This window comes from Rhinolophus ferrumequinum, chromosome 21, assembly GCF_004115265.2.
Source record: "Rhinolophus ferrumequinum isolate MPI-CBG mRhiFer1 chromosome 21, mRhiFer1_v1.p, whole genome shotgun sequence".
Taxonomy (NCBI): Eukaryota; Metazoa; Chordata; class Mammalia; order Chiroptera; family Rhinolophidae; genus Rhinolophus; species Rhinolophus ferrumequinum.
Window position 1 is genome coordinate 15,476,067 of NC_046304.1, and position 26,852 is coordinate 15,502,918.

General features: G+C 50.4%; 1 protein-coding gene across 1 annotated transcript; it reads left to right on the plus strand.

Annotated features, from left to right (window-relative positions):
* Positions 1–818: 818 nt before the first annotated feature.
* CCDC92B (coiled-coil domain containing 92B) lies at positions 819–17,097 on the plus strand. Its single transcript, XM_033091848.1, has 4 exons — positions 819–1,076; positions 9,361–9,513; positions 13,840–13,887; positions 16,253–17,097. Exons 2-4 carry the CDS (start codon positions 9,384–9,386, stop codon positions 16,843–16,845), a joined length of 771 nt encoding a protein of 256 aa, XP_032947739.1. The 5' UTR covers positions 819–1,076; positions 9,361–9,383; the 3' UTR covers positions 16,846–17,097.
* The last annotated feature ends 9,755 nt before the right edge of the window (positions 17,098–26,852 follow it).

The window sequence follows — 26,852 nt, forward strand, 5'->3', positions numbered from 1 at the left end:
CTCTTGCCATTATGAGCACAAATGCCTAATGAACTTTCAGCACTGTTTTAAGCACTTTACACATTCAAATTCATTTAATCCTCGCAACAACCCAAAGATCTTATGTGCTGCATAGACCATCAGTATCCCACTTTACAGATGAGAATACTGAGGCCCAGGGAAGAGGAAGGTATTGGTAGAGCCAGAATTAGAAGCCAAGCAGCCCAACTTCAGAAGCCTTCCGTGTGCAGGGAAAATGGATCGACATTAATATTCTAGACTTTAGAGTTTTTAAAGTATCTTCTCTTGGCTCTTGGGACCTTCATGTAAAGGGAAAGAGGACGTCTTATCAACTGAGGCCCAGAGAGGTGATGTGATTCACCCAAGGTCATACAGCTAGTGGGAGGTCTGGGGCAGTTTTGCTGCCAACTAGGCACCGGGTACATTATCTGACCCCTGGTCAGCTCGCCCCTCACCCAGCTCTTCCCTGGGCCAGTGGGGGCACTGTGCCAAGGGGTGGGCGGAGGGGCGGAGCAGATCGGGACCTGGCGGCCTGGGCGCTGTCCGCGGTGCTGATCCGCCCGCCTCGCCCTTGCTCGCCAAGTGGCCGGCGGGTTCCCGGCATTTCCCTTCTAGCTCCCAGCCAAAGCCAGCTCCACGAATTCGGTGGCCCGCTGGGGTCCTTAGGCCTGGCTCCTGGGGCTCCCGGGGTTTCCCCCTCCCCAGACCGCGGAGCCGCCAGCCTCCCGTCGCCCCCGCCCCGCCCACTGCCCCTCCCTGCCAGTCCCAGGTCCCTCCTCCTCCCCCCTTATCGCTCCCGCCCCCCCAGCTCCCCCCTACGGCTCGTTCGCCAGTTCCGGTCACGTTGCTGGGTGTTTACGCCCGGAGGCCTCCCCGGACGCCCCCTAGGCGCCTTGGAGCCCCCCAGAGCGCGGGCCCTGCCGCCCCGCAGCCTCGCAGCAGCTAATGGCGCCGCAGCCGGAGCGGGCGCTGCGGAACCCCGGACGCAGCTAGCGCGGGGAAGAAGAGCGCCTCCCCCACCCAGCCCGGCCCGGACCCAGGGCTCCTCTGGCCTGTAGCTCCCTCAGGTCCCCAAGGTGAGGAAGCTGGTGGGCGTGAGGGGTGGGCGCCGGGGTGACCCTGGGTGGGGAGCAGCACGGCCCGAGCTCCAGCTCCCCTGGGAGGGCTGGTGCGGGGCTGGGCACCGCAGAGCGCCAGGCAGACAGGACCCACGGGCTGCTGGCAGAAGTTGTGCTCCACCGTCCAGACTCGGGCCCTTTCTGGCCCTGGCGGAGAGTCCAGAGCAGCCGAGGTTAAGCCACCGCCACCTCCTACCACACACATCTTTCTTTCTGCCTACCTTTTTCTGTCCTGCCTGGAACCTCTCTTGCCCCTCCGCCTTAGTCTCCACTTCCCTCCACCTTCTCTGGGAGTCATGTTCCAGGAGTAATCAGGGCAGAACATCAAGACTGAAGGGGGTGGGGGCTCCAGTTTTCCCATATACCCCTCTCCTGTGTGCCTGAATCCTCACCTTTGCTGATGTTGGGGTCGTGGGATTTTTCAGTGGAGTAGGGGAGCCATAGCCTAGGGGTATTGGAAGAGGAAGGGCCTGGAGTGGACAGGAACACAAGACCCCGAGAGAATGTGGCTTCACCAGTAGCCAAGCGCCCCTCCCCCCCTACCCCTTACAGAGAGTCTCAGACATTTGTCAGGGTCTGACTTCTTGTTCCCAACTCAAGTCCCCCAAGAGAACCAAGGACCTGGGGGTGGGGGAAGTGATGATTTTTTAATACATGCTCTTACTTGCCCTGGTGATTGCCAGTAATGTTCAACGCATTCTCCCTGTTTCACCAATATTCCTTGTGCTCCTGTTCCATGCAAGGGATTCCTGGAGACAAAAACCTGCCCTCAGGAAGCTTAAGGCTTAGAGCAGAAGACACACACACACACACACACACACACACACACGATACATGGTAGAATGCCTGGGGAACACGGTGGCAGGAGAGAGCCAGTCCAGCTCGATGGGGGTGAGGCAAGGCTTCCTGGAAAAGGCAGCATTTGAGCAGGGGAGCATCCTTCAAGGTTTAAGGAGGCAGAGATGGGGGGAGGGGGGAATAGTAAGTGAGGGATGTTCACAGGTATGAGGAGAGTTTGTTGCGAGAACAGCAAGAGGTAGAATCCAAAAGAGGAGGAGATCAGACTGCTTTTAGATGGTGAAGAGCCTTAAATGCCAGGGTGAGCACCCAGCGGAGTGCTCCTACTTGCCAGGCACTGTCAGTTGTATATATTGGGCAGACTACTTAACCCCTCTGAGCCTGTTTTCTCATCTGTGGAGTGGATATGTGTACTAATAGAACCTTCGACGGAGGATTATGGTGAAGATAAATGAATTAATACATGTAAAATGCTAAGAACAGTGCCAGCCATTTGTTGTAGTTGTTATTATTATTATTATTATAAGTATTATTACCTGTAAAATAATTATTATTATGTATTATTACCTATGCATCCATATCTGAGAAAGACTTCTTGAGTTCCTACTCTCTCTCTTACTACAGGTCTCAGAGTCAGGTAGTTAAGAGGAATAACAACTAATAAAAATAAAAAACACTTCAATTCATTTACTTGCTCATTTATTACCATGACTGTCCTACCTAATAAGCCTGCCTTGGCAATTAGAATGATGCAAATAATTTTAACATTCTCCTTGAAACAAGAAGGCATACTTAAAGAATTTTAACAAAATGTGGGTATTGAGTGTTCAGAACAGCACAAGGATATTTGTTGACTCGATAAATATTTCCAGCCCCAAAGAGAAAAGACATACTAAGAATGAAATGGAAACTGGGACAAGAGAAGCAGTCAAGGGTGAGAGGTGGCAGATAATGCAAACTCCATGCAAGCAGGAGTCTTCAGCTCTAGTTCCTTTTCCAGCCACTGCACGGGCCTGAGGGAGAGATGGGGTCAGCAGGGGATAGGGGACATTGAACAGACTAAGGGAGGGGGAGTGGTTGGTCACCCAAGGAAAGATTGTATTAGAAAAGTGGTTTTCAAACCTTTAGCAGGAGCCTTTTCTCCAATGAATTTGTGCGCACAAGCCCATGTAAAAGAGGAGTGAAAACAGCAAAGCCTCAAGCCCTGCCCCTTGCACCCAGCCCTTTTGGCATCATCTGAGACCCCTCTGCAGAACTCTGGGGCTCCATGAAGCAAATTTGAAAATCACCGATTGAGATGATTCTGAAGACTCCTTAGAGCTTTGAGCGCTATGATTCTGTCCTTTCTGTGGTTCTTCCAATCCAAAGAACTGTAAGAACTGGAGAAGGGAGAGAACCACAATTTCCTACTTGCCAAGTCAGTTGTAGGCAGATAGCTGGGAAGGAAAGTGGGTACCAAGAAGCTCCAAAGAAACAAGCAGGAGGTGAAGTTGTTTTCAGGGATCAGGAGCTCAGGCCTTAGAGAGTCAGAATTGTGCCAGGGTCAGAGGGTTCCTGCGCCTGACACTTTCTCTGCAGTTGGGGAACTGAGCACAGAAGGCGCCTCCTACCAACTTCCCAAAGGGGAAAAATATTTGTAACTTTCAGACAGAACAGAAGCATGTCCAAAGGACTCGGAATTAACTCTATAATTAACTCTGTGTTACGGGCCGTTTTTATTTAATTTTTAAAAATGAACTTTTGCCATCGAGCAGGAAAATGAAAAGAAGGACCTGGACAGCAGAGACAACGCAGTTCCTGAGGTAGTTAGGAGAGTGGACAGACGCTTCTCCCTTTAACCTGTGAGGTTGGGCGTCTCAGACTGGGTGTGGGGAGACGATGGAGCTGATGGTTCTCACCCTTCAGCTGCTGCCACTGGCCTGGACCCAGGCCTCAGGCACGAGGTTCTGAAGACTGGAGGTTCCGGGCCTGCATTTCTCTGTTAAAACCTGACATTTTCCTTCCAAAGTACACGTGACTCCCCAGCCACACAGAGATCTGTCGTCCCTGGTTCCCCTTTCCCCACTCCATCTCCCGCCGTTCCCCAAACAAACTAAACAATAACGTCTAAGAAAGAATATTTGCCAAGATCGTTTGTGACCCAAATTTCTGCCGTGAGAAGAACAGCCTGCCTAGTTGGAAGCAAATACTCAAGTCCTTCTGCGAAGGCACGGAAACAGCTGGTTGACTCATCGTGTCACTGTGGCCAGGGTCCAGTCTCCAGGGCGGTGTGGAAAGGGCTTTGACTCTCCTGAAACATTTGCACTTCAGCAGCTGGGAATAGACATTTTCTTTCTTCCTCATAAGCACAGGCCCACACACCTTCATCCTCCAGTTACATGCACAGCACACACACAGATTCCAGAAAAGCAAGAACCCACACATTCAGGCATGCACACATCTGTGCACTCCTTGAGGCATGGAACAGGCGCAGGTACCTGTACACACACACATGCACACACATCCCAACATAGATTTTTCAATAGCAGTGACATAGCTCACCTGTTCCTCCCAAGTAATGCCCCAGGATATCGCACTGCCCGCTTGGCACCTGTTTCTCCTTGTTTGAGTCTCTTGAGCACGTCAAATCTAACATGTCTCAGGCTGGATCTTACCTTCTCTCTAAATCGGCTCCTTGACATCAATTCACCCTGGCTCTACAAATTCTCTGACTCATATCTTCCACCGATATTTACTGGGTATCTCCTGTTTGCCAGATACTGTGCTAGGTGCTAGGGAACGGGAGGAAACAAAACAGTCCATCTTGTATTGCCAACAATCTGGCAGGAGAAACAGACAACAAAAATGCACTATATGCATGTGGTGATAAACTCATGGGAGAAAAACAATGCGGATTAAGGGCGTGGAGAGTGACAGAGGTTTCTATTTTAAATCAGATAATCAGAGAAGTGCTCTGAGGAGATGATATTTGAACAGAGTCCTGGATGGAGGGAGGGAATTGGCCATGAGGGTATCTTGGTGAAAGGCATTCTGGCAGAGAGGACAGCACATACCAAGTCCCTGAGGCACGGGTGAGCTTGGCATATTCAGAAAACAGCAAGGAGGCAAGTGTGGCTAAGATGGAGCCAGCAATGAGAGAACAGTAGGAGATGAGGGCAAATAGAACCTGGGGCAATTAGGTAGGGTCTGGTAAGAACTTTGGATTTGGTTTTAAGCCTGATGGGAAGCCATTGGAGAGTTATGAGTGAAGGATGGGGTAACATGAGCAGATTTGCTAAAGGAACTATAGCTGCTGTGTGGAAAACAAAGGCAAGCATAGAAGCGAGAAGCCAGTTAGGAGGCCACTGCAGGGGTATACCAGAGGCTTGGCAGCTGGGGCTAGGGAGACGGCAATGGAGGTAGTGAGAACCGATCGGACTGAGGATTTTTTCTGAGGGTAGAGCCGACAGAATTTGCAGATAGATTGGCTGTGGAATACAAAGAAAGAAAGGAATCAAAGATGACTCCTAATCATTTGGCCTGAGCAACTGAGTGAAGAGGCAAATGGCAGCGCTGTTTTTCAAGATGGCGGACAGTAGGCAAGAGCAGGTTTGTAGGAACAACCATAAGAGTTTGGTACTGGGACTTGTAAGTCTGAGGGACCTGTTATGCATCCAAATGAATGTATTAGGTAGTCAATCTGGTGTTCAGGGGAGTTAGTTTAGGGGTCAGCATAGAAATAGAATTTACAGCTGTAGGATTGGACGAGATCACCTTAGGAGTGATTAGATAGAGAAGGGGTCCAGTGTGAAAGTGGTCTAATGAGAAAGATGAGAATGTGAAGGGGGAATCCAGCAAATGTGCCTTCATACTCGCGGTGCCCAAGCCGGAAAACTGGCAAACATCTCGGACATCCCCCTGCCCGTCATCATGACCTATCCAATCCATCTCACATCCTGCCAATTCTACCCCCAAAATATACCTGGAACTTCTTTCTATCTTTACCTCCATCATCTGGTCCAGGCCTCCATCATCTCTCACCTTGACCATGACTACATTCTCCCAGCTGACCTCCCCACAGCCACTTTGCCCCCTCCAATCTGCCCTCCCCATAGCAACCAGGGTGATCTTTTTAAAATGCAAATCATATCATGTCCCTCCCTGCCTAAAATCCTTTAATAACTTATCAATTCACTTGGTATGAATCCAAAATTCTTCATATAGTTTACAAGAACCTGTGTGATCCCTTGCTAACCTCACTTCCTGCAAGCCTCCCCCAATACCTTACACACCAGCCGTCACCAGCAGTTGGCAATATCTCTGTTTCTCAAAAAGACCATGTGAAGCACTTAGTACAGGGCTTGGCACATAGTAGGTACTCAATAAATGTATTCTATCATTATTATCCTAACTCTGGGCCTTCACAGATGCTGTTTCCTATTTGGGATATTCTTCCCAGCACTCTCTTAACTCCTACCCCTCCCTCAAGTCTGTGTTACTTTTCTGTTGCATAACAAATTGCCACAAACTAAGTGGCTTAAAACAACATAAAAGCATTTTCTCACAGTCTACAAGGATCGGGAGTCTGGCATTTTTTACCTGAGTCCTCTGCTCAGGGTCTCACAGGCTGAAATCAAGACTGGCTGCATCTCTAACAGAAGGCTCAACTAGGGAGAGATATGCTTCCACGATCTCTTAGGTTGTTAGCAGAATTTACTTCCTTGTGGTTGTAGGACTGAAATTCCTATGGTCTTGCTAGCTGCCAGCCAGGGACCATCTTCAACTGCTAGAGGCCTCTTTCAGGTCCTTGCCTGTGGCTTCCTCCATAGTCTGTGTCACAGCATGGCAATTTACCCCTTCAAGGCCAGCAGAATTTCTCTCAGGCTTCAGACCTCTTCCTTCAGTAAGGGCCCTTTGAACGGGCCTGCTGAGAACAATCTCCCTTTTGATTAACTCAAAGTCAGTTGATTGGAGGCCTCAATTATACCTGCAGAATCCCTTCATCTCTGCATTAACTTAATCACAGGAGTGAAATCCATCAGAATTCACAGTCCCACCCACACCCAAGGTAAGGAGATAAAACAGGAGAGTGTGACTACCACAGGCTGGGAATCCTGGGGGCCATCTTAGAATACTGTCTGCCATGAAATCTCTGCCTAAAGTCACTTCCTCAAAGATACCTTCTCTGACCCCAAATGTAAAATAGGTTTCACTTTATATGCTTTCACCTTACTCTGTAGGTTTACCCTGTAGGTTTCTTTTATGGTCCCTATCACATTGTAATTGTACACTTCTTTGTATTATTATGTTTGTTTGATGCATTATTTACTTGTTTGATTCTCTCCCCTTCGCCCTGTGAGCTCCATGAGAGCAAAGATTTTGTTTTGTTCATCACAGTGACCCTGGTACCCAGCATAACAGTTGGCAATAGTCAATCATTGAATGAATAAATGACGAACAAATGAGCAAATCCAGACAGGGATTAACTTACACATTGAACAGAGAAGAGAAGGGACATAGCACTGATTCAGCCAGGTCCTGTGCTAAGTGCGCCATCCATTTTAATTTCATTTAATCCTCTAGCTGTACTAGAACTGTTAGAACCGTGTTTCCCCAAAATAAGACCTAGCTGGACAATCAGCTGTAATGCGTCTTTTGGAGCAAAAATTAATATAAGACCGGTCTTATTTTACTATACTATAAGACCAGGTCTTATATAATATAATATAATACAATACAATACCGGGTCTTATATTAATTTTTGCTCCAAAAGACACATTAGAGCTGATTGTCCGACTTGGTCTTATTTTCGGGGAAACATGGTATTAGTAGCCTCATTTTACAGAAAGGGGGTAAAAAAGGTTCAGAGAGGTTAACTGTGTCGCCCAAAGTCACACAGCAGGTAACTGAAAGACCCAGGATTTAAACTGGGGATTGTTCTCAGTGTAAATGTGGAATATTCTTAGGATTCAAAAGATTTGGTTGTTGTGCTCGCTTCGGCAGCACATATACAAAAGATTTGGTTGGAGAATTGGGTCTGCCACCACTTATTGACCATGTGAACTGGCATAAATCACTTCAGCTCTGAGTCTCTGTTTGTTTGTGAAATGGGGTGGTCATACCTACTGAAGAGTGGTTGGCAGAAGTAAGATAATGTCTATACAGTTCCTTAAACATAGCAGATTGTCAGTAAATGTAGCCAGTGATACCCACAGGCCAAAGGGCCACCCTCTGCTGAAATGAAAGACCTCTTTGGTTGGACTCTGGTGTCGGGGGGACACAAGGGAAGGAAGTCCAGAAAGAGAAGCCTATGAATGTGAGGGTCTCAGGTAGACCTGCTTGGGGTGACCCTATAAATGAAAATCTGCATTTGCAGAGACTTACATGGAAGCCCGTTGGGAGGGGACCATTTGCTGAACAGAGCCATCCATCTATCCATTGGCCTTCTTCTCCTCTGTGCAGGGAATTCCTGGGGCAAGTGGAGGCAGTTCCTTCAAAAGTTTAGAGAGTCCCTGGCAGAGAAGGTATGAGCTGAGTCCTGGGTTCCAGAGATCCGGACCTCCACTGCCTGCCCCCCCCGAACCCCTCTCTGTTTTTGCCCTCTGCCTCTCTGCTTTTCCAGGACATGGATGATCACAGGAAAGACTGACTAGGAAAGGGGAGGGGCCAGAAGAGGACTCGCTGAAAGGCCAGGCCATCTTTAGGATTTGGGGATGCAAACCTCCCCCTCCCATCAGTGTCTTAGGTTTCGTCTCCCCCACGGATTCACTGCATGGGTCTCCTTAGCACCCTCTCCCATTCCTCTTTTAAAAAAGAACTCCACCACCTGCCTTCAGCCCACAGTTAGTGTTAGTAAAACGTTCATCAGATCTTCCTCCTGCCTGACCTAGAAGCGCCCAGAGCTCTGGGTTGGGGTTCAGTCAGAGAAATGGAGTTCAACTGGGAGAGGGCGTTCTCATAACCACCCTGCTGCCCTGCCAGGTGAGGATGGCTCACGAGCTGGGATGCTTACAGGACGGCAGAGCTGGAAGAGACCTCAGGGTTTTTTCTTTCCACAACTCTCTTAGTTTAGCCCTGAGAAAACCAAAAGCCCAGAGAGGGAAAGAGCTTGCCTAAAGTCACACAGCTGGTTAAGAAGCAGGCTAGAACCCATCTCTGTCTCTCTTTACCGACTTTGGTGCTCCATTGGTTTTCCTCTCTGAGAAGTAAAGGAGACCATGGGGCAGGGGAGTGAAGCCATTTCCCTCTGGACCTCTGGCTTTTCATCTGTTAAATGGGAATAATTATATTTCCCTGCCAACCCACCCACATGTTCGTGAAGCTTTGGTGAGTAAATACAGGGGAAATGACCATAGAGGCAGAATCATCACCTGGTGGCAACAGGACCTGAGATTGAAGGACACTGTGAGGGATCTGAGGGCAGATGGAACCAGAAGATGTGGGTTCACTTTGTCCTCCTCCCCAGGTGGGGCCCAGGCCTGGGTTTCCATGGATACCATGTCCCTGGAGCATCAGATCCAGAGTGTGCAACGCCACATCAGCTTCCTGAAAAAAGAGCAGATGGCCTTGCTGCGAGACCTGCACCTGGAAATCCTGAGGCTGCAGAAACGCTGCTCAGGTGAGGCTGGGAAGGATGGCTGGGAGGTGGGGGCAGGGCGGGCAGGGCTGACTGCCAACATCATAATCATTTGCCTCCAAAGGGGTTTCCACCGTGAGTCTCTCTAAGCCTCACAACAATCCTGCCAGGTGTGTGTTCATCACCCCTTTTTTGGATGACGGAACTGAATCTTGGGGAGATGAGATAGAAGTTTCAGGGCAAAGGGCTCTAGTTCGGTGATGGAGGGAAACCTGGAATCCATTCCTGGGAATTTCCTGTCCTTTTCTATCACATGTTCACCCAGCATCTCCCAGCCCTAAGAAGTCCTTGGTCTAGTTGGGGAGACACACACACACAGGGAATATTAAGAGGTATAGAAAATAAATAGGGCCAATGGGAGTTCATGGGTAGGATCCTGTACGGCTTGAGGCATGGATAATGGAAGAGGAGACCAGGAATCCCAGGTTCCCCAGAGAAGAGAAGCATTTCACTCTCTAAAGGCTGAGTAAGATTTAGACATACTGAGACATTACATGGGAATGAGAGTAGAGAAAACATTCCAAATGAAAGGAACAGCATGACCAAGTCCAGAGGTAGGAAACCAAAGGCTTAGGAAAAGCTCTATTTGATGGATAAAGCTGAGCATAAAGGAGCATGGTGAGAAACATGGCTGGAACCAGATCATGGAAGACCTTGAGAAATATCAGGACAGCTAAGAATTTGGCCTGTCCTCCTGGGTAGTGGGGAGCCAATGAAGGTTTTGAGCAGCATAATGCTGCATTAAGAAACTCAACCTGGCAGTTGTATGGAAGATGCATTGGTGGGAGAGGGAGGCAGGCAGGCTAGTGACAGAGCTGATGAAATGGTCCAGAAGAGAGATGAACGGGGATAGAAAGGAGAGGACCAGTGGGAGGCAGATGGAAGGAAAGTACTTGGCAACCAGTTGGGTTTGTGAGCAAGACAGAGGAAGGCACCAAGGACAAAGCTAAATCCGGGGCCTGACCTCCCTCTTGGACTTGAGGCCTCAGCTGCCTGGCCCTCTCAGAGGCCTGGCTCTGGCCTAGGTGCTCACTCAGGCTGGGTCTCCAAGTGCAGGCTTTAGAGCCAATGACTCACAGAATGTCTCAGCTGGAACAGCTCAACCTCCTCATTGTACAGGTAGGTAAACTGAGGCCCAGAGAGAGAGAGAGAGAGAGGCGATGTTAGTGGCAGAGCCAGGATTAGAACCCAGAGCTCCCAGTCTTACGTGCCTCTGCAGCTTTCTGCACATTCTGTCCCCAAAATGTTCAGACTTCTACCTCCTTTCCAGCCCCTCCCTGTGCATGGGAGGCTCCCCATTCCCCAGAGGGAAACTGAGGCCCAGAGCATTTGAACACCCTGCCTGGCTTCTAACGTTGGCCTGGGAAACCAGTAGTCCTGACTGTCGGCCCCACAGCTTCTTCTGGCTCCGTGTGCACTGGCCACATTCCAAGGCCAGGCTCCCTGCAATCTCCCCCAAAGCCTGGACAGCAGCCATGGCCAGCCCCACGCCAACTCACTCTGCCTGATGCCACTTTTTCGTTGCAGTAGCATTAAAGGAACGTTGAGATGAGTGAACCCTAAGACCCAACAGCTCTTCCTGTAATTTCTTTTTGCTTTGCCCTATTTCTGAAGACCTGGGTCCTTCCATTCAGGACACAGGCCAAGATCCCAAGAAAGTGTAATAGGCAGGAACAGAGGGCCTTTGGCCCGCACCAGCTTTCTCAAATGGGTATGGGCCTGCAGCCTCTTGGTTATAGATTAAGGAGATAAAAATAACTCTGGGCTGGCCTGGGGCAGTCACTCTTGGGCCTGAAATGACTGAATAAGGCCCTCTCTCTAAGGGGTGGGGGATTGAGGAGGAGAAGGGAGCAGAACCAAAGAGAAGAATTTTTTTTTTAAAAGTAAATTCAAGAGGGGAGAGGGGAGGGGCTGGTGCAGGAGCCAAGGGGACAGGGCTGCAGGGAGAGCCTGTCAAAAAGGGGTGACAACTCAGAACGAAGGGCTTGAGAGGTGGGTGGTGGGGCAGCCAGATGATAACAAGAACTGACACTACGTATTATTCAGCACTGACTCAGCCCTGGGCTGAACCCTCTGTTTATTTTCTCTCATTTAATCCCAGCAACAGCCCCTTGTGGGGCAGATGTGATTTTTGTCTCCATTTTGCAGATAAGAAAACTGAGGCTCAGCTCAGAGAGGTGCTGTCACTGGCCCAAGATCGCACAGTGTATCTGACCTCACAGCATGCTCATCTAAACCTTGGAGACTCTGACCAGAGATTTGATGGATGGGGGAGTGGGGCCCAGATGGGATTCTATCTCCCCTCCCCCACTCCTGTGGTTAAAGGTAGAGGAAAAACCAGCCCATGAAGAGTTAGTGGCAGAGCCAAATTCTCTTGGGCTATGCCCCTGAATCTAGTCCAGGGTCCCTTGGGCTACGTAGCAGGGCCTTGGAGGAGGGGCCAAGTTGGCCCCAGGAAGCCCTGGGGATGGAGGCATCAGTCCTCCCAGGGTCCTCAGGGAGGAGGTTCAAACTCCAGTCACAGCAAAAGGCCCAGGTACCCCGGTTCTCTGTCTCCTAGCAATAGCTGACCTCCCCAGGGAAGGCACCTCCAGCAAAGCCCATGGTCTCTAGAAGAGCTGGGTGAGGGCAGAGAGCAGGGGCAGGCAGAGGGTCCACAAGGCTGTCTCTGTAGATGCTGCTGTGTGCTGGTCCCAGAGATGAGTTACCTGCCTCCACCCCCAGGTTTACACCTTCCTTTGGGCACTAGACTGCACCCTTTCAGGTACACGCAGCTGCTCCTGAATAAGTGCCCTCACACAGGCAGCTATGACTCCCCACCTCCCTGGTACCCCTTTCCCAGCTCCTGGTGGAGTTGGGGAGAGGGGGTAGGACTGGAAAAATGATCAAACTCAGCTGGCTGAAGGGTGGGGCGTTCTGGGCTGTAAGGAATGGGGACTGGGAAGACAGACAGGCAGAGAGGTGGGGGCTGGGCTGCTATACTGCTCAGGAGGAAAGTGCTCCTGCACCAGCGCCCTGGACGGGCTCCTTGGCTGCCCTGCCCCACCCCTCAGCGCCAAGCCCAACTTGCTGCCAAGTACTATGCAGGCTTTCTATCACCAGGTGGCGCTGTGCTCCATGAAGCCCTTCTCTTTGCCTGATGGAATATGATGGAAACCGGGTTTGGAAAGGGGCAGGGCTGATATTCAAAAAATAACATTGGCACAGCAGTGCGGGCTGTGAAAACAGTGAAACGCATGTGTCCTCTGGGTAAATAACCGCTACTCCGAGTCCTGCTCCAGTGACCCAAGCAGCCCAGGACCCTCCAGGCTTCCCAGATCCACCAACTAAACACTAAAGGGGGTCTTCCAAAATGGCTCTAATTGGTTGGCATGTTAAATATTTATATATCACCTCTGGGAAGGGGCAAATACTCCTCCAACCCCCAAAGCAAGCCAGGCTTGTCAATCCCACCGGTGTTGAACTAACCCCGAAATCCAGGCCATAGAGCATGCACTGGAAAGATCCCTGGGCTTAGAATCAGGCAGATCAGGCTCAGGCTGTGCCTTGACACCTCTCTTCATCTCTTCCCTCACTGGGCTGTAGTAAAATAGGCAAATGTTTCCCCGAAAATAAGACCTAGCCGGACAATCAGCTCTAATGAATCTTTTGGAGCAAAAATTGATATAAGAATTAATATAAAAATTAAAATTAATATAAAATTAATATAAAAATTAATATAAGACCCGGTCTTATTTTACTATAAGACCGGGTCTTTAATATAATATAATATAATGTAGTATAATATAGTATAGTATAACATAACATAACATAATATAATATAACATAACATAATACCTGGTCTTATTTTACTATAAGACCATATATAACATATGGTTATATATGTTAACCATATAACCATATAACCATATAAAATAACATAATATAATATAACATAATACCTGGTCTTATTTTACTATAAGACTGGGTCTAATATAATATAATAATACCTGGTCTTATTTTACTATAAGACTGGGTCTAATAAAATGTAATATAATATAATACCCAGTCTTATATTAATTTTTGCTCCAAAAGACACATTAGAGCTGATTGTCTAGCTAGGTCTTATTTTCAAGAAAACACAGTAGGTATGGGGGGGCGTGAGTTGGATGGTCTCTAAGGATCTTTACTGACATTTTTACTGAGCTGTGATTCCCTGATATCTCTCTCTCTCTCTCTCTCTCTCTCTCTCACACACACACACACAGACACACACACACACACACACTCACACACACGCGCGACTACCTTTTTTTTCTCTCCCCACAGAACTGACCCATGACCTGGAGATGAGAGAGGCCCAATCTCACCAGCAAGGTAAGAGAAGGATGACTGATGGGGAAGTGCCATGGGAGCCCAATAGATCACCTTTTCCCCACCAGTTAGTAGGATCCAAGCCTTCTCTGTCCTCAGTCCAGACTTGGGGACAGCCACTCCTCAGCTTGTTGAGCACAGTGCAGGATGTCAGGCCCACTTGCCCACCCAGCTGGATGACCTTGTGCAGTGGACAACCTGCACCACCATACATAGTGCCCTATATCCATGTCTGTGGCCAAAGTAGGAAAATGAAAGCAGGCAGGAGATGGCATCCAGGAAGTCCACCTGGCCGAGTTCATTCCTCTCTGAAACCTACCTCCTCAGTCCTTCCCATGTTGCACAAGTGATTCCCATGGTCAGTGTCCATATCCTTCAAGATGCTGAGTGTCAAGATGCAACACAATGGCATATGGGATCCTTGACTTCAACAACTTTAGCCTAGATGAGGAAAAAATAGACACACGCATATTAGCAAATCCTTCATTTTTACAAAAGCATGACTTCTTGCCAATGTAGCCATTCCACTAAAAGACTTTTTTACAGATTATGACTTCAGCCATAAAATGCGAGGTGGGGTGGAGAGATGGTGTTCAGTGGGGACAGAGTTTCAGTTTTGCAAGATGAAAAAGTTCTAGAGATCTGATGCAAAACATTGTGAGTACACTTAGCACAACTGAACCATACATTTAAAAATCTTTAGGACAGTAAATTTTATGTTTTTGGTTTATTTTAACACAACTTAAAAATATTTTTTTTTTAATGGAAGGGGTTGCATTGTTGAGATCTTAATCACCAGATTATATGATCTCTGAGATCTAGGACTGGGTGGTACCCATTGTCTCGAAGTGTACCACACATTACCTGACGTTGGTCTGTTGGTGCTTAATTAAAAATGAATCACAAAAATAGTCTGTCTTAGCCAGGAGAGATTTAAGAATGGACTCCTGCCATATTGATGTGCTGCTTATACAACTAGAGCTACACGACATGAGTTAGCGATGGGGAGGGCTGGAAGCTTAAGGTAAAAGGGTAGGAGCCCTACAAATTGCTTTGCGTATTCGTGCATAACAATCTAAACACTTACGGACTTGAAGGAATTCTGCCCACTTCTTTTAAGTGGCAACCATGGGATACCTCTTGGTGCCTAAGTACTTGGGAGGAAGGGGCACACATCCCATACACCAAGTAAGGACAGTTCTGTGACAACAGCAGCTTTCACTCCAGCTATTGCCCTTCTCTAAAAGGGTTTTGGGGGTTATCTGGACTGAAGTCACTGCCCCAGTGTCCCGGTTTTTATCTTCTCTCAGTGGGCTTGAGAGCTCTCTTTGTTTTCTTTTTCTATGAAAATCACTTGGTGACTCCATTCCAGAGTCACCTTTTACCTACCTTTTGTCACCTTTCAGCTACCTGTGTCCCTATACTCACTTACATGTGCCAATCCTGGGATGCTTTCCTGCTGAAATGGAGCTTATGATCCAGGAGGCAGGGGTCCTCAACTCTGGGGGGCCATTAGAATCACCTGGCAAGATTTAAGTAGTGCCAGTTCCCAGGTCCATCCCAGAGATTCTGATTCAACTGGTCTTTGGGAGGGGCCGGGAAACTATATTTTAAAGTTCTATGGGTGGTTCCAATGTATATCCGGGGTTGAAACCAAATGCAGGGGGCAAAAGCAAACAATAGACAAGTAAACAAAAAAATTACAAAACGTAAGAAATGCTCTGTCTATGAAGGAAACAAGGTTGGGGCACACTGACTTCCTTTTCTGCTCACACTCCTACTTCTTTCAGCCCCTTGCTCTCGCATGTTTCTCCTGCCACAGGCTTTTGCACAAGTTGTTCCCTCTGTCTGAAGCACACCCTTCTCTCCCCTCTTCACTATTTAACTCCCATGCATCCTTCAGATCCTAGCCCAAGTCGCTATTCTGCTGAGGAGCCTTCCATGATTAAGTCACATTCTCATGTCAGTCAGGGCATTGGCACATGACTAACCTCGCCTTCGTTTGTGATTACGTACTAGACCTCTCCCCCAATGCTTGATGTAAGCTTCATGAGAATGTTTTCTTACCCACCATATCCCCAACGCCTAACATGCTGCACATAGTAAGGGCTCAACAAATATTTATGGGGCGAATACATGGTCAGGAAATGTTTTGCATTTAAGCTGAAATCTGAAGAATTAGAGGAGAGTTCAAGCAGACGGTAGGATGGATGCAAGGGCCCCGAGGAAGAAAAAATAATGCTTGCGTAGCCGTGGGGAGGGAGAGCCGAACAGGACGTGTAGCTGGGGAGTCAGAGGCCGTTGTTATGAAGATGGGTGAGCTGTGCGGGGGGCCAGGCGGGGACTATCACCTCTCTTTCCTTTCCAGAGGCGATGTCCCGGGAGTTGGAGAGCAAGTGCCGCACGCTGGAGTCCCAGCTGGCGGAGCGGTCTGCGGCCAACGCGGAGCTGCGGCGGGAGGTGGCGCAGCGCGAGGCGCTGGTGTCCGCGCTGCGCTGCAGCCTGCGCGCTGAGGAGCGCCGCTTCCTGGAGGAGCTGCGTCGCCGCAGCCACCGCGCCACCGTTCTGGGCACCGAGCTGCAGAAGCACACCGAGGCGGCCGCCTACCTCTCCTGCCAGCTGCATGCTGCGCGCCAGAGACTGCAGACACCACGCCCAGCCCCCGTCGCCGCGGTCGCTGCGGAGTCCCGGCCCCGCCGGCGCGCTCAACGGGCCCGCCGCCAGCCCGCCGCGGAGGCCGCCTCCAAGGGCCCGGGTCGGGACTGGGCTTCCTGGGACCGCGCGGGCGGCCTCCTGGATGACGCCGACCCCATGCCCGACCCCGCGCTCTTCCTCTACGCCCGGAGGCCCCCGCGGCCCAGCGGCCGCAGCCCCCGCCAGCCGCCTCCCCAGGAGCCCCCGGACCAAGCTGACCCACTGGCTGCACCCAGCCCGCCCAGTGCGCCCGGGGCCCCCGAGTAGGCACGGGGCTGGCGGGGTGGAGAGTGGGGGAGGCCGGCCCCCGGCTAGGGACGCAGCCCGGGCCACACAGGCAGATCCCGGGGGCCGAGGAAGCCGGCCGTTCCCCCAGGGAGCGAGCAGTGGTGGCCCCGGCTCCTCCATCCGTTCCAACCGCCCCGCCTTTTGTATTTCCCACCGTCTCAGAAGCTTCGAGCTCTCCGCTCCCGCGAAGGCGCTCCTCCGCGGGACGCCGCGAGGGCACCTTTTTTGTAGAGGACTGATCCTTATCTGGTTCCCACCCTGCCACTGGGAGGGGAGGAGGTGGGGGTCACGCCTGCCCCGGGAAAGCTGACAATCGTTTGGCAGGAGGGGGAAGGCTGGGCTGGCCTACAGAAGGGAGCCAGAGTGGCACTTAGCACCCCTAGGCCTTCCAACCTGTCCCCACCCCGCGACCTCCCCCAGCCCCGCACGGCTGCTCTTCCCGCCAAGCCTTCCTCCAAGGAGAGGCTCGGGTTCAGGGGCTAGAGGCTGGACCTTTTCCTCGGAAGCCGCTTCTCCTCCCTCTACCCCGCAGATAGGTCCTTACAGGTGAGCACCGAACACTTTAGAAGACACCTCCTCCCAGAGACCCTGGTGGGGAACGTGTGGCCTGATGGAAATTTGAACTTAAGGAAGGTAGCAGCCACAGACCCTTAGAGAGGATTACAGGATGGGTTTGGTGGCAGAGCCTGGTCTAGAGCTGTCTTCTGCTGGGTTCTGTGGTGGGTTCCTCCACGGGACCCAACTGAGATGCAGACTGGGAGCTGTGTTGGGGATGTGAGGGGCCGCTGCTGAGTTGGCTGCCCTGTCAGGCCTATGGAGGGACAGAAACTGCCTTCGGGACGTAGCTGGGAATATGAAGGTGCCCTGGGAGTTGCCTAGTCCTGTTTATTGGTGCTAATTTTGCCCAGCTTCCTAATTAGCTGGGTGCACCCAGAGGCTGGAAGAAGGGCCCAGTTTCTTGGAAGTGGCAGTTGTTGATGGAGGTCTGACAGTGCTGGGGTGCTCAGTGCCCTTCTGTTTCCGTTGGGGAGTGGTGGAATGGAAAGTGGAATGCCCCACCTCCTGACTGCATTTCTCCCCAGCTCCCCTCTCATGACCAAAGGCAGTTCCAGTCCAGCTCATTGCCTTCACCCCACCCCAAGCCCAGCCTCGAAAGAAGGACAAAACCATAGAACCCCCATCTTGCCCGCCCCATGCCATCCCTCCTCTGTTGGTCCCTCATTGAGTCCTAAGTGCCTGTGAGGTCATCCAGGGGCTGCAGAGGGAGGACATGGGGCAGGGAGAGGCCTTTACCTCACTCACAAACGTCCCATCCTGGCACATCCTCATCCTGGTTGAGGCTGAGCTTTCTGTGTGTCACCCAGGGATACATGAGATGAGCAGAGCCAATGACTAGGGGTGATGAACCCTTCTCCCCTCACAGCCCCCATGAAGAAGAGGGGGAGAAATCCCCAAGCATACCCTCTTTGACTCTGTGAGAGGGAGCAGGAAATAGCACACTCCCAGCCCACACAGACGCAGTCCCCTCCCCGGCCTGTGGCGCTTGGGACTGCTGAGACCACTGAGCAATAAACAGCCTGGTCTAGGTGTCCAGCTCCTGGGATGCAGAGGCCACGGTGTGGGCATCCTTGGCACAGACAGTGCTCTCCAGTCTAACTTGGGCCACAGGAGTGGCCTAGGGGCTTTGTTCTGCCTGCCCCCTTCCTGAATCCCCACTCCTTCCAGTCTCTGTGGTTGTGCCTCTGCTCTCTGTCTCCCCTCAAGTGTGTGTAACTCACTGTACCCTCACTCTGTCATCTCCCTTTCAGAGTGTGTCTGTATGAGGAGGCCTCTCTCCTCTCTTGGCTGCACTCACTTGAAGGGGCCCAGAGGACTGTGGGAAGGAGGGAAAGAGTACCTTTCTGGAGGTGTCTACCCAGACCCTCATGTCCCATAACCTCACTTTTGGGGTTAACGGTGACTTTGTTACATCAATTCTTCTACAGAGATGACAAAGTACTTTATCCACCCACCCACCCACGAAAAGCCATAGCTACGCCCACCTGGCCTACCCCCCTGCTCTATAGCAATAGCCCTCTTCCCCTTTTCCTTCTGAACCCAAACTGTCCATTGGGGACCCCTACCATACCCCGAGCCCAGGGATCCTCAGGTGACCTACCTGCCTCTCCCCAAGTGACCCCCATCAGCACCTCTCAAGTCCTGTCTCGCTTCCAACAACCGGTGATAATGACACTTAATTGTGTGTGGAGTGCTTGGAGATCCCCCAGATGAAAGTCCTGAGTGCTGGGGCGGCTGACTAGACTCTCAGCTGAGGTGTTGGGGGTGCCTGGGAAAGGAAATAAGGCAACCCTCCCCGCCCTACTCAGCCAGCTAGGGAGGGGAGGGGCAGAGGCAGATGCAAGGCTTCCAATTTTAACAGACATTGCCCTTCCCCTGGAAATAATGGGCTAAAGACTTCCCTCCACCTGCCTGCCCTGGGGTTTGGAATAGAGCCCAAAGGGAAGCAGAATGCAACTTGAAGTCAATGGCCTAGGCTTGGCCTCAGGGGTCCCAGAACTCAGCCTCAGGGCCTGGGAAGGCCCTGCCCGCTTCCCTAGCCTGGGGAACCCACCCTCCCACAAGCCCCTGGAACACCTAGGTGACCAGAAGGGAAAGGATTGTTTCTCCCCCTCCTCCCCTCTTGTCTACTGCAGGGATCCCCATTGGGGGAGGGGCATGGTGACATGGACAGTCAGGGGTCCTTGTTGGAGCTCCAGCCATCCCCCAAATGTGGACAGACCTAGGAAGGAGAGCTGAAGCTGGGAACACCTCCCGGATCTGTAAACCAGCCAGGGACCAGTGGGCAAAACAGCGTGAGGCTCTGTACCCCGACCCCCGCCATATCCCACCCAGAGTGGCCTGCAGTTTGGAGGACCAGTTCAAGGCTGAAATGGGGTAGCTCTTCCTCAAACAGCAGAATGGAGGCCTCCTTTGTGGAGAGGAAGGAGGCCTGGAGGGTATGGAACCGCATCTCAGCACAGAGCCAGGGCTCTGGAAGCACCCGCTCGCTGATGTGCCAGCCTTGAATGGGGGACATGCAGGGTAGGGCAGAGGCATCCTGCTCCAAATTCTCTGTTGGCTGTGCTTTTTAATCCAATGCTTTTCAGAGTGTAGTCACTCACCCACAGAAATAGAGCCCTATGCGTTCGGGGTGACTGTCATATGCCTTATTCTTAATAAAATATCTGAAAAACACAAGCCAGACCTCTTCTCTGTGGCACTCTGCCCCACCCCAACGCTGTTCCGGAAGGTGTGGGAGACGATGTGGAGGAGATAGAGAGTGGTTTGGGAGTCAGCCAGGGGGCTGGGTGAGACTGGGAGCTAAGGCGTTGGAGTCCCCTCCGTAACTGTTCCTCACACAAGGCAGAAGGTGCTCATCTGGGACGTCCCCCATGCTCAGGCGCATCCTGTCCTCTCCATGCCACCCCAATTTAAATGAAAAAAGGATGCCTTACCTCAGAGGCTCCTGGCTAGGCTTGGGAGGGACAGACTGGAAGTGCTCCATGCCTGACGTTGCCCATTGTCCTGGCCTGGAAAGAATCCTGGTATTCTGGCCTCTTTGGCCATGCTGGTCCCCTTCCCTGACACCCACCCCCATATGATCCAGCTGCAAGAAGCCGGCACCCCAGAGAAGAGGCCTATTCTTATCCTCCACTAATGACAGTTATCCTGGGGCTGCAGTTTGACAGCTCAGCACACCCAGCACCCACAAGAACCCAAGCTTGTACATTTTCAGTGTAGTTCTGTGTTGTGGAAGGTTCTAGCAGAAAAAGCAGCAGCTCTGTATTCTAAGGTTGCAGGGGACATATTACTTTTGCTCGAATCCTTCCTCTGATAACAGGACCATGGTTTCCTTTTGAGCAACTGCCCTCCCATCTCAGTCCATGTGTTGGGGGGAAGGGACTGACCCCACACACGTGACCCAGGTAAGGTAGGTCACACTGATTGGGTTGTAGTACAGCACATGACTCAGTCTGAGCCAATGAGAGTTAATCTCAAGACTTTTACTGGAACCATTCAGTCAACACCAAGTTAGGAGATAGGGATCTAGCAGGGAACAAAACGGGATTATTGAGGACAAACTCTTGGGTGGCCAAAGTGGCAGCATATCAGCCTGGAGGTCTGGCAGGCTGTTTGCCACCACAGGGCCTGCCTGAGTATGAAGCTCCACAAAAAAAAAAAAAAAAGCAGGACCAATTGAAATGGAGACAATTCCTGAGAATTAAGCAGTCTGGATCCAGCTATGCCTGCAGCCCACATATCCTTGCCCTTTTCAGTTATACAGACCAATAAGCCCCCTCCCCCACTTTTGTACTTAAGTGGTCAGCATTAATTTATGGGGGTTTTTTTCTTTTTATTTTAAACAATTTAGACTTAAAAGTTTTGATTCAAATACAGAGTTCCTGTATATCTCTCACCTAGCTTTCCCTGATGTTAACATCTTACTTTATTATAATACAATTATCAAAACCAAGAAGTTAACATTGGTACATGACTATTAACTAAACCACAAACCTTATTTGAATTTCATCAGTTTCTCCTCTAGGGTCCTTGTGGGGACAGAGTCCCAGAGAGCAGTTTCCAGGCTCTGAGCCTCACATAGAAAGGTGCTGGCTCAGGTAGTAGATGGCCACCAGCTGTGGCTAGTTGGCCGCCAGCTGTAACCAGTGAGCCATTGGCCACTAATATAACTGCCATGGCTACGCTAGCAGCAAATGGGGGCTAGCAAGAAGATGGTGGCTGAGCTAGGAAGAGCAGATTGCAGTTAGCACAGAGGATTGCAGCTAGCAAGTGAGGTTGGTTGGCAAAGAGAGGTGGACGGCAGGTAGCAAATAGTGTGGCTCCTGCTTTCTGTGTCTCCAACCCAGCTGCCAGTGAGAATATAGTGGTATGACTCCCTTATTTATGGCTCCGTGTGTAGTGCAGGGGATCCTGCCGACTACGCCAAGTGTCATGCGGGGTGTCAGGCGGGGTCTCTGGTCCCACTCCCCACATAAGAACGCAGGACATGGTGAGGCCAAAAAGGAACACCCACGGAGCCATAGGTAGGGAAGTCATACCACTATACTCTCACTGGCAGCTGGGTTGGAGACACAGGAACCAGGAGCAACACAATTCTCAACCCTCACTGTGCCGCTTGCAGACTCAGCCACCATCTTCTTGCTAGCCCCCCCTTTTTTCTGCTAGTGTAGCCACGGCAGTTATATTCATGGCTAATGGCTCACTGGTTACAGCTGACGGCCAACTAGCCACAGCTGATGGCCATTTGATCAGTTGATGGCCATTTACTACCTGAGCCAGCACCTTTCTATGTGAGGCCAAGAGCCTGGAAACTGCTTTTTGGGGCTCTGTCCCCACACCGTGGGTGTTTCTTTTTGGCCTCGCCATATCCTGCCTTCTTATGTCAGGAGTAGGAGCTGAGACCCCGCATGACACCCTGCATGACAGTCCTCTTTCTGTCCCAGGATCCTATCCAGGATCCCATTGCACTGAGTTATTTTTTCTTAGTTTCCTCCAATCTGTGACACACTTTTTAAAGCCATTTTGAGTTGAGTTTTAGTGCCTTGATAACTTCAACAGTCCTATGATGTCCAAGAACAACTAATCAGTGAGGGAAAAACAAGTGGATGCCAACCAATAAAATATATTGAATAAAATATTCGCAGAGTTCTGGGGAGGGAGTGACCACTTCCAGCTGCCAGGACTAACAAGGAATTTAATAGACACAGTGATATCTGAGTTTGACTTTGGAGACCTGGAATCATTTCCACATCTGTCCCCAATTGACTTGCTCAAGGTCACATAGTAAAAAAGTCAGGGATGGAGCTAGACTTGAAGTCACATATTTTGATTTCTATCCAGTGTGTCCAGGTGGAACCAGCAGGCAGGCCCAGTCAGTCCCATCTCAGTTCCTGGCTCCAGCCTCTGGGGATCACATTTGAACCCAGGACGGGCTGGAAAGCCCAGGAAGTATGGCCCAGGCCTCTGCTTGTCCCTGGCCTTTGATCTCCTGGGGCAGCTACAAGAGGGAAGGCCCAACCCTGGGTAAACATCTGCCCAGGATTCTGGGGTCTCGTGTACAATTTGAGAAAAAGGAGAAAAGACAGGGCAGGGAGAGAAGGATCTTAGGGTCCCCCCCCCTAACCCCGAGGGTGCTCTGCTGAGCCCAGCCAGAATCACAGTGTGGGGTGAAGATGTACAATATCATCAGAAGATAACCCAGAGATGATCCATGCAAACCCCTCATTTTACAGATCGGAGGACTGAGGCCCAGGGCGGACTATCGTCCCTTCCCTCCCAGCAGTTCTGCCCTCACAGGTTTGGGATTGAGGAGGGTGGAGCATTTCCTCTCTTACAGGTCCCTAGAGTCAGGTCAGTGAGGTGGGGGGAACCCTCCTGCTATCCTTGGGAATTCTGAAAAGGAGGGGGCAAATAGCAATGCCCAGCTGAGTGGGTACATCCATCATAACAATAATTAGGGAGGTGGGAGGTTTTAAGCAGGCTAATTATGTAGGCTAGGTCTCAGCCTTGATAAACCTCCCTCTGTATTTACTTAGCATCTTTACCCAGGGGCCCTAACGATGGGGAAACTGAGGTGCTCAGGAGTGCCACCCAGACAACCCTGCGGATGGGGACTGTGCGACAAGAACCTGCTAGGAAAAGGGGAAGGGGTCCACGGAAGTCAAGTTATAGCTTCTAAGGCTGCTGGGACCACTTAGTCACCAGCACCCAGGCTGACCAGTAGGCACTCACAGCCCCTGACCTTGAGAAGGACAGGGGAGGAAGGCCAAGGGAATAGTACAGGCTTTTCCAGGGCTCAGCCTGGTGGGTCTCAGCCAGGCATTGTGGAAATGAGCTGAAGCTTATGATACAAAGGTCAAAGCACAGTGTACACAAAGAGGATATCTGCAAGGAAAGCCGAGATATTATAAATAACGATGGGGCTCAAAGGTGAAGGCTGGGCTGCTAGAAACGCTCCTGCTTAGCATCCTGTGGAGCCCTCGAAAGGACTGCTTGGTACTCCCTACACCCGGGTCATCCATTCAACTAACAACATTAAACACCTATAATGCATCAGGCTCTGAGAAGACGCTGGGGATACCCAGATAAATAAGGTATGGTCCTTGTCTTGCAAAAGTCCCCCAGTCTAGCAGCTAGACTCCTCACCTGAGAACCAGACATCCCAGTTTGGCCAAGACAGTCTCGGTTTATGCCCCTTGTCCCAATGTCATTATTGATAGTCTGCTTTCACTCTCAAAAGTGTCCTGGTTTGGATGCTAAATTATATGGTCACCTTAACCATAGCACAACGTACAGGCAATGGTGGAAATAATCAGGCCAAGCGGTGGGAGTAGTTGCTGTTAAGACTATGATGAAACGACACTGATAGAGGCAGCTTGAAAGCAAGAAACAATCTGTTTAATATGTGATCAGAGGTCAGACCACCTGACTATGGAGAAAGTGATCAGAGGATGACACTTTCTGTGTCTATCTGTCTCCTCATCCCCAGGCTTGCTACCCCCCAGTTAAAATTGAGCTATGCTTCTGGTTCTGAGTAATGTTACCAACATGGAGGAGGCTTCCAACTTCAGCTACACTGGACTTGGTACAATTCTCCAAATTCCTTGCGTTTCATGAGTACAAACTAAGAACCCATCATTCAAGAGACTGGTTAAAAGATTTATGGTACAATCACACAACAGAATATTATCCAGCCATAAAATGTAATGAGAAGGGTGGCTGGTTGGCTCGGTCGGTTAAGAGCTCAGTGCTCATAACACCAACGTCGCCGGTTCGATTCCCACATGGTCCAGTGAGCTGCGCCCTCTACAACTAGATTGAAAAAAAAAAATGAGTTGGAGCTGATGGGTCCTGGAAAAAACCATTATTCCCCAATTTAAAACAATATTTTAAAAAAAATATAATAAGGAAAGCTCTTTGTGTAGTGATATGTAACAATCTCCAGACTATATTGTTAAATTATGAAATCAGGGTGACGAATAGCAGGTACAGTAAGTCACCATTTGTGTAACTCAAAGGGTATATATGTATATATGTATATATACATACACACACGCATTTTATATGCAAAGAATATCTCTAGAAGAATATAAAAGAATTGGTGGTCTGGGGAGGGAAACTATGTGGCTGGAAGCAGGTGAGAGATTTCACTGTATACCCTTTTTGTACTTTACGAAGTTTGAACCATGTGAATCTATTACCTATTCAAAATTCTAAGTAAAATTAAAATATTTTTTAAAAACAACTAAATGAGTGAATAAATTCCCAGAGTCACTCTTTCTGTGCCTGCTTATATGATTCCATTGACTTGCTCATTAGAATCCTTTTTACCCTTCAAAGCGCAGTTCAGAGCAGCCTCTTCCAAGAAGCCCTCCCTGACTGCCTCCTCCACACACTCAGAGTAGCCTTCCTTAGAGGGCTTTATGCTGCAGCCTTGTACATGAAGTTGCTGTGTGCATCTCACTTCATCTACCAGACTGAACCTTTTCCTGGCAAGGACTGAATCCTGTCCATCTCTGATCTTTCTGTAGCACCAAGCTCTTACAAGTGATACCACCATCTCCTTCCAACAGCTAAGTGAGGCTAGACATATATGGGTGTTTTTATTGACAGAGGAAACACCTGAGATTCAGTGGGGTGAAACTCAAGAGACTTGCTTAAGGTTACAAAAAGAGACAGATGGAAGTTGTAGTGCAGATTTCCAATCCAGTCTAGTGTTAGGTTCATACACTACCCTGGCTACCTACCTTTTATGTACACCAAGTAGTCAGGTCTTGCTTTTATTTCCAGCCAATAGTCCTAACTGATCTCCCTCTAGTCTAGGTCAGTCCCCCTTATCCTCCACACAGCAGCCAGAGCATTTCTCACTTCCCTTCCTCCTGCTTAAATGCTCCAAGTTTTTCACTGGCTCCCATTCCCGCCACCTGTACTCCAGGACAAAGTCCACTTTCCTTTGCAACTTTTATGAGGCCCTAGGGCCCGCCCCAGCCCAGCTCTGCAGCTTCAGCTTCCCAATTCCCATTAGATCCTGGAAAATGTTAGGAATATGCCCTAAGTGCTTCCCAATGGCTTCCTGGGTCTGTGCATGGAAGACCCTCCTCACTCTCCGTTCCCATCAATTCACTGGTAAAATGTCACCTGGGCAGCATTCTCTGACCTCACTTCTTAGTCCCTACCAAGTCCCACCACCTGAAAATCTGAACTACTGTTAAGCTTCCAGGCTGTGGGTTCAGCCCGACCCAACTCTACTTGTTCTCTGTACGACCTTAGTCTCAGCTTCCTCCTCTGTATAATGGAGATAGTGTACCAGTCTGGAAACGAGGACTCACTCATCTGGTGGGGGTGTCGAGGCCGCTGGCAGGGAGGAGCCCGTTGTGGCTCAGGACAAAGTCTGTGGTGGGTTTATTTTTGACACTTCATCCCCATTGGCCAATCTCCACTCCCGCCTCTAGTGACCATCCTCCACCCCCTCCTCAAAAAGCCAGGCACCCCAGTCCCACACCTTGGCGGCAAAGGGCAAGCTTAGGGAGGAGGGAGCTGAGGGTCACGCTAACATCGCAGATTAGAGACCGCGTGGTCATTTGGCAGATTTGCAATTGGAAACAAGAGGACACTGGGGGAGGAGAGGGTTGGCATTGCCAGTCTTAGAAAAGTCTCCACTCAAGGTCAAGGTGCCCGCCAGACGGGCAGCGAACCGCAAGTACGCCTCCCGCAGCCCCGCCCCTCTAGGGGGCCCGAAGCTTCTCTCTCCCTGGGATCAGCGTACGTTCCCTTTAAGACATTCAAAAACGTCACAGCTTTGGTGGCCCGCCAACGAGGCGTGGTGCGTTTTGTCCCTCACGAGCCGCCGTGGGCCGGGCCGGGCGCAGGGGCGGGGCAGGGGAGCGATGGTGGGGTCAAAGGTTACAGCGCACACCACGTGGGCC

Excerpts from the sequence above, each read along its gene's own strand:
- CCDC92B (XM_033091848.1), top strand. The coding sequence starts at position 9,384 with ATGGATACCATGTCCCTGGAGCATCAGATCCAGAGTGTGCAACGCCAC. Across the intron at positions 9,514-13,839 it reads GCTGCAGAAACGCTGCTCAG|AACTGACCCATGACCTGGAG; the intron begins GTGAGGCTGGGA and ends CTCTCCCCACAG. Across the intron at positions 13,888-16,252 it reads GGCCCAATCTCACCAGCAAG|AGGCGATGTCCCGGGAGTTG; the intron begins GTAAGAGAAGGA and ends TTTCCTTTCCAG.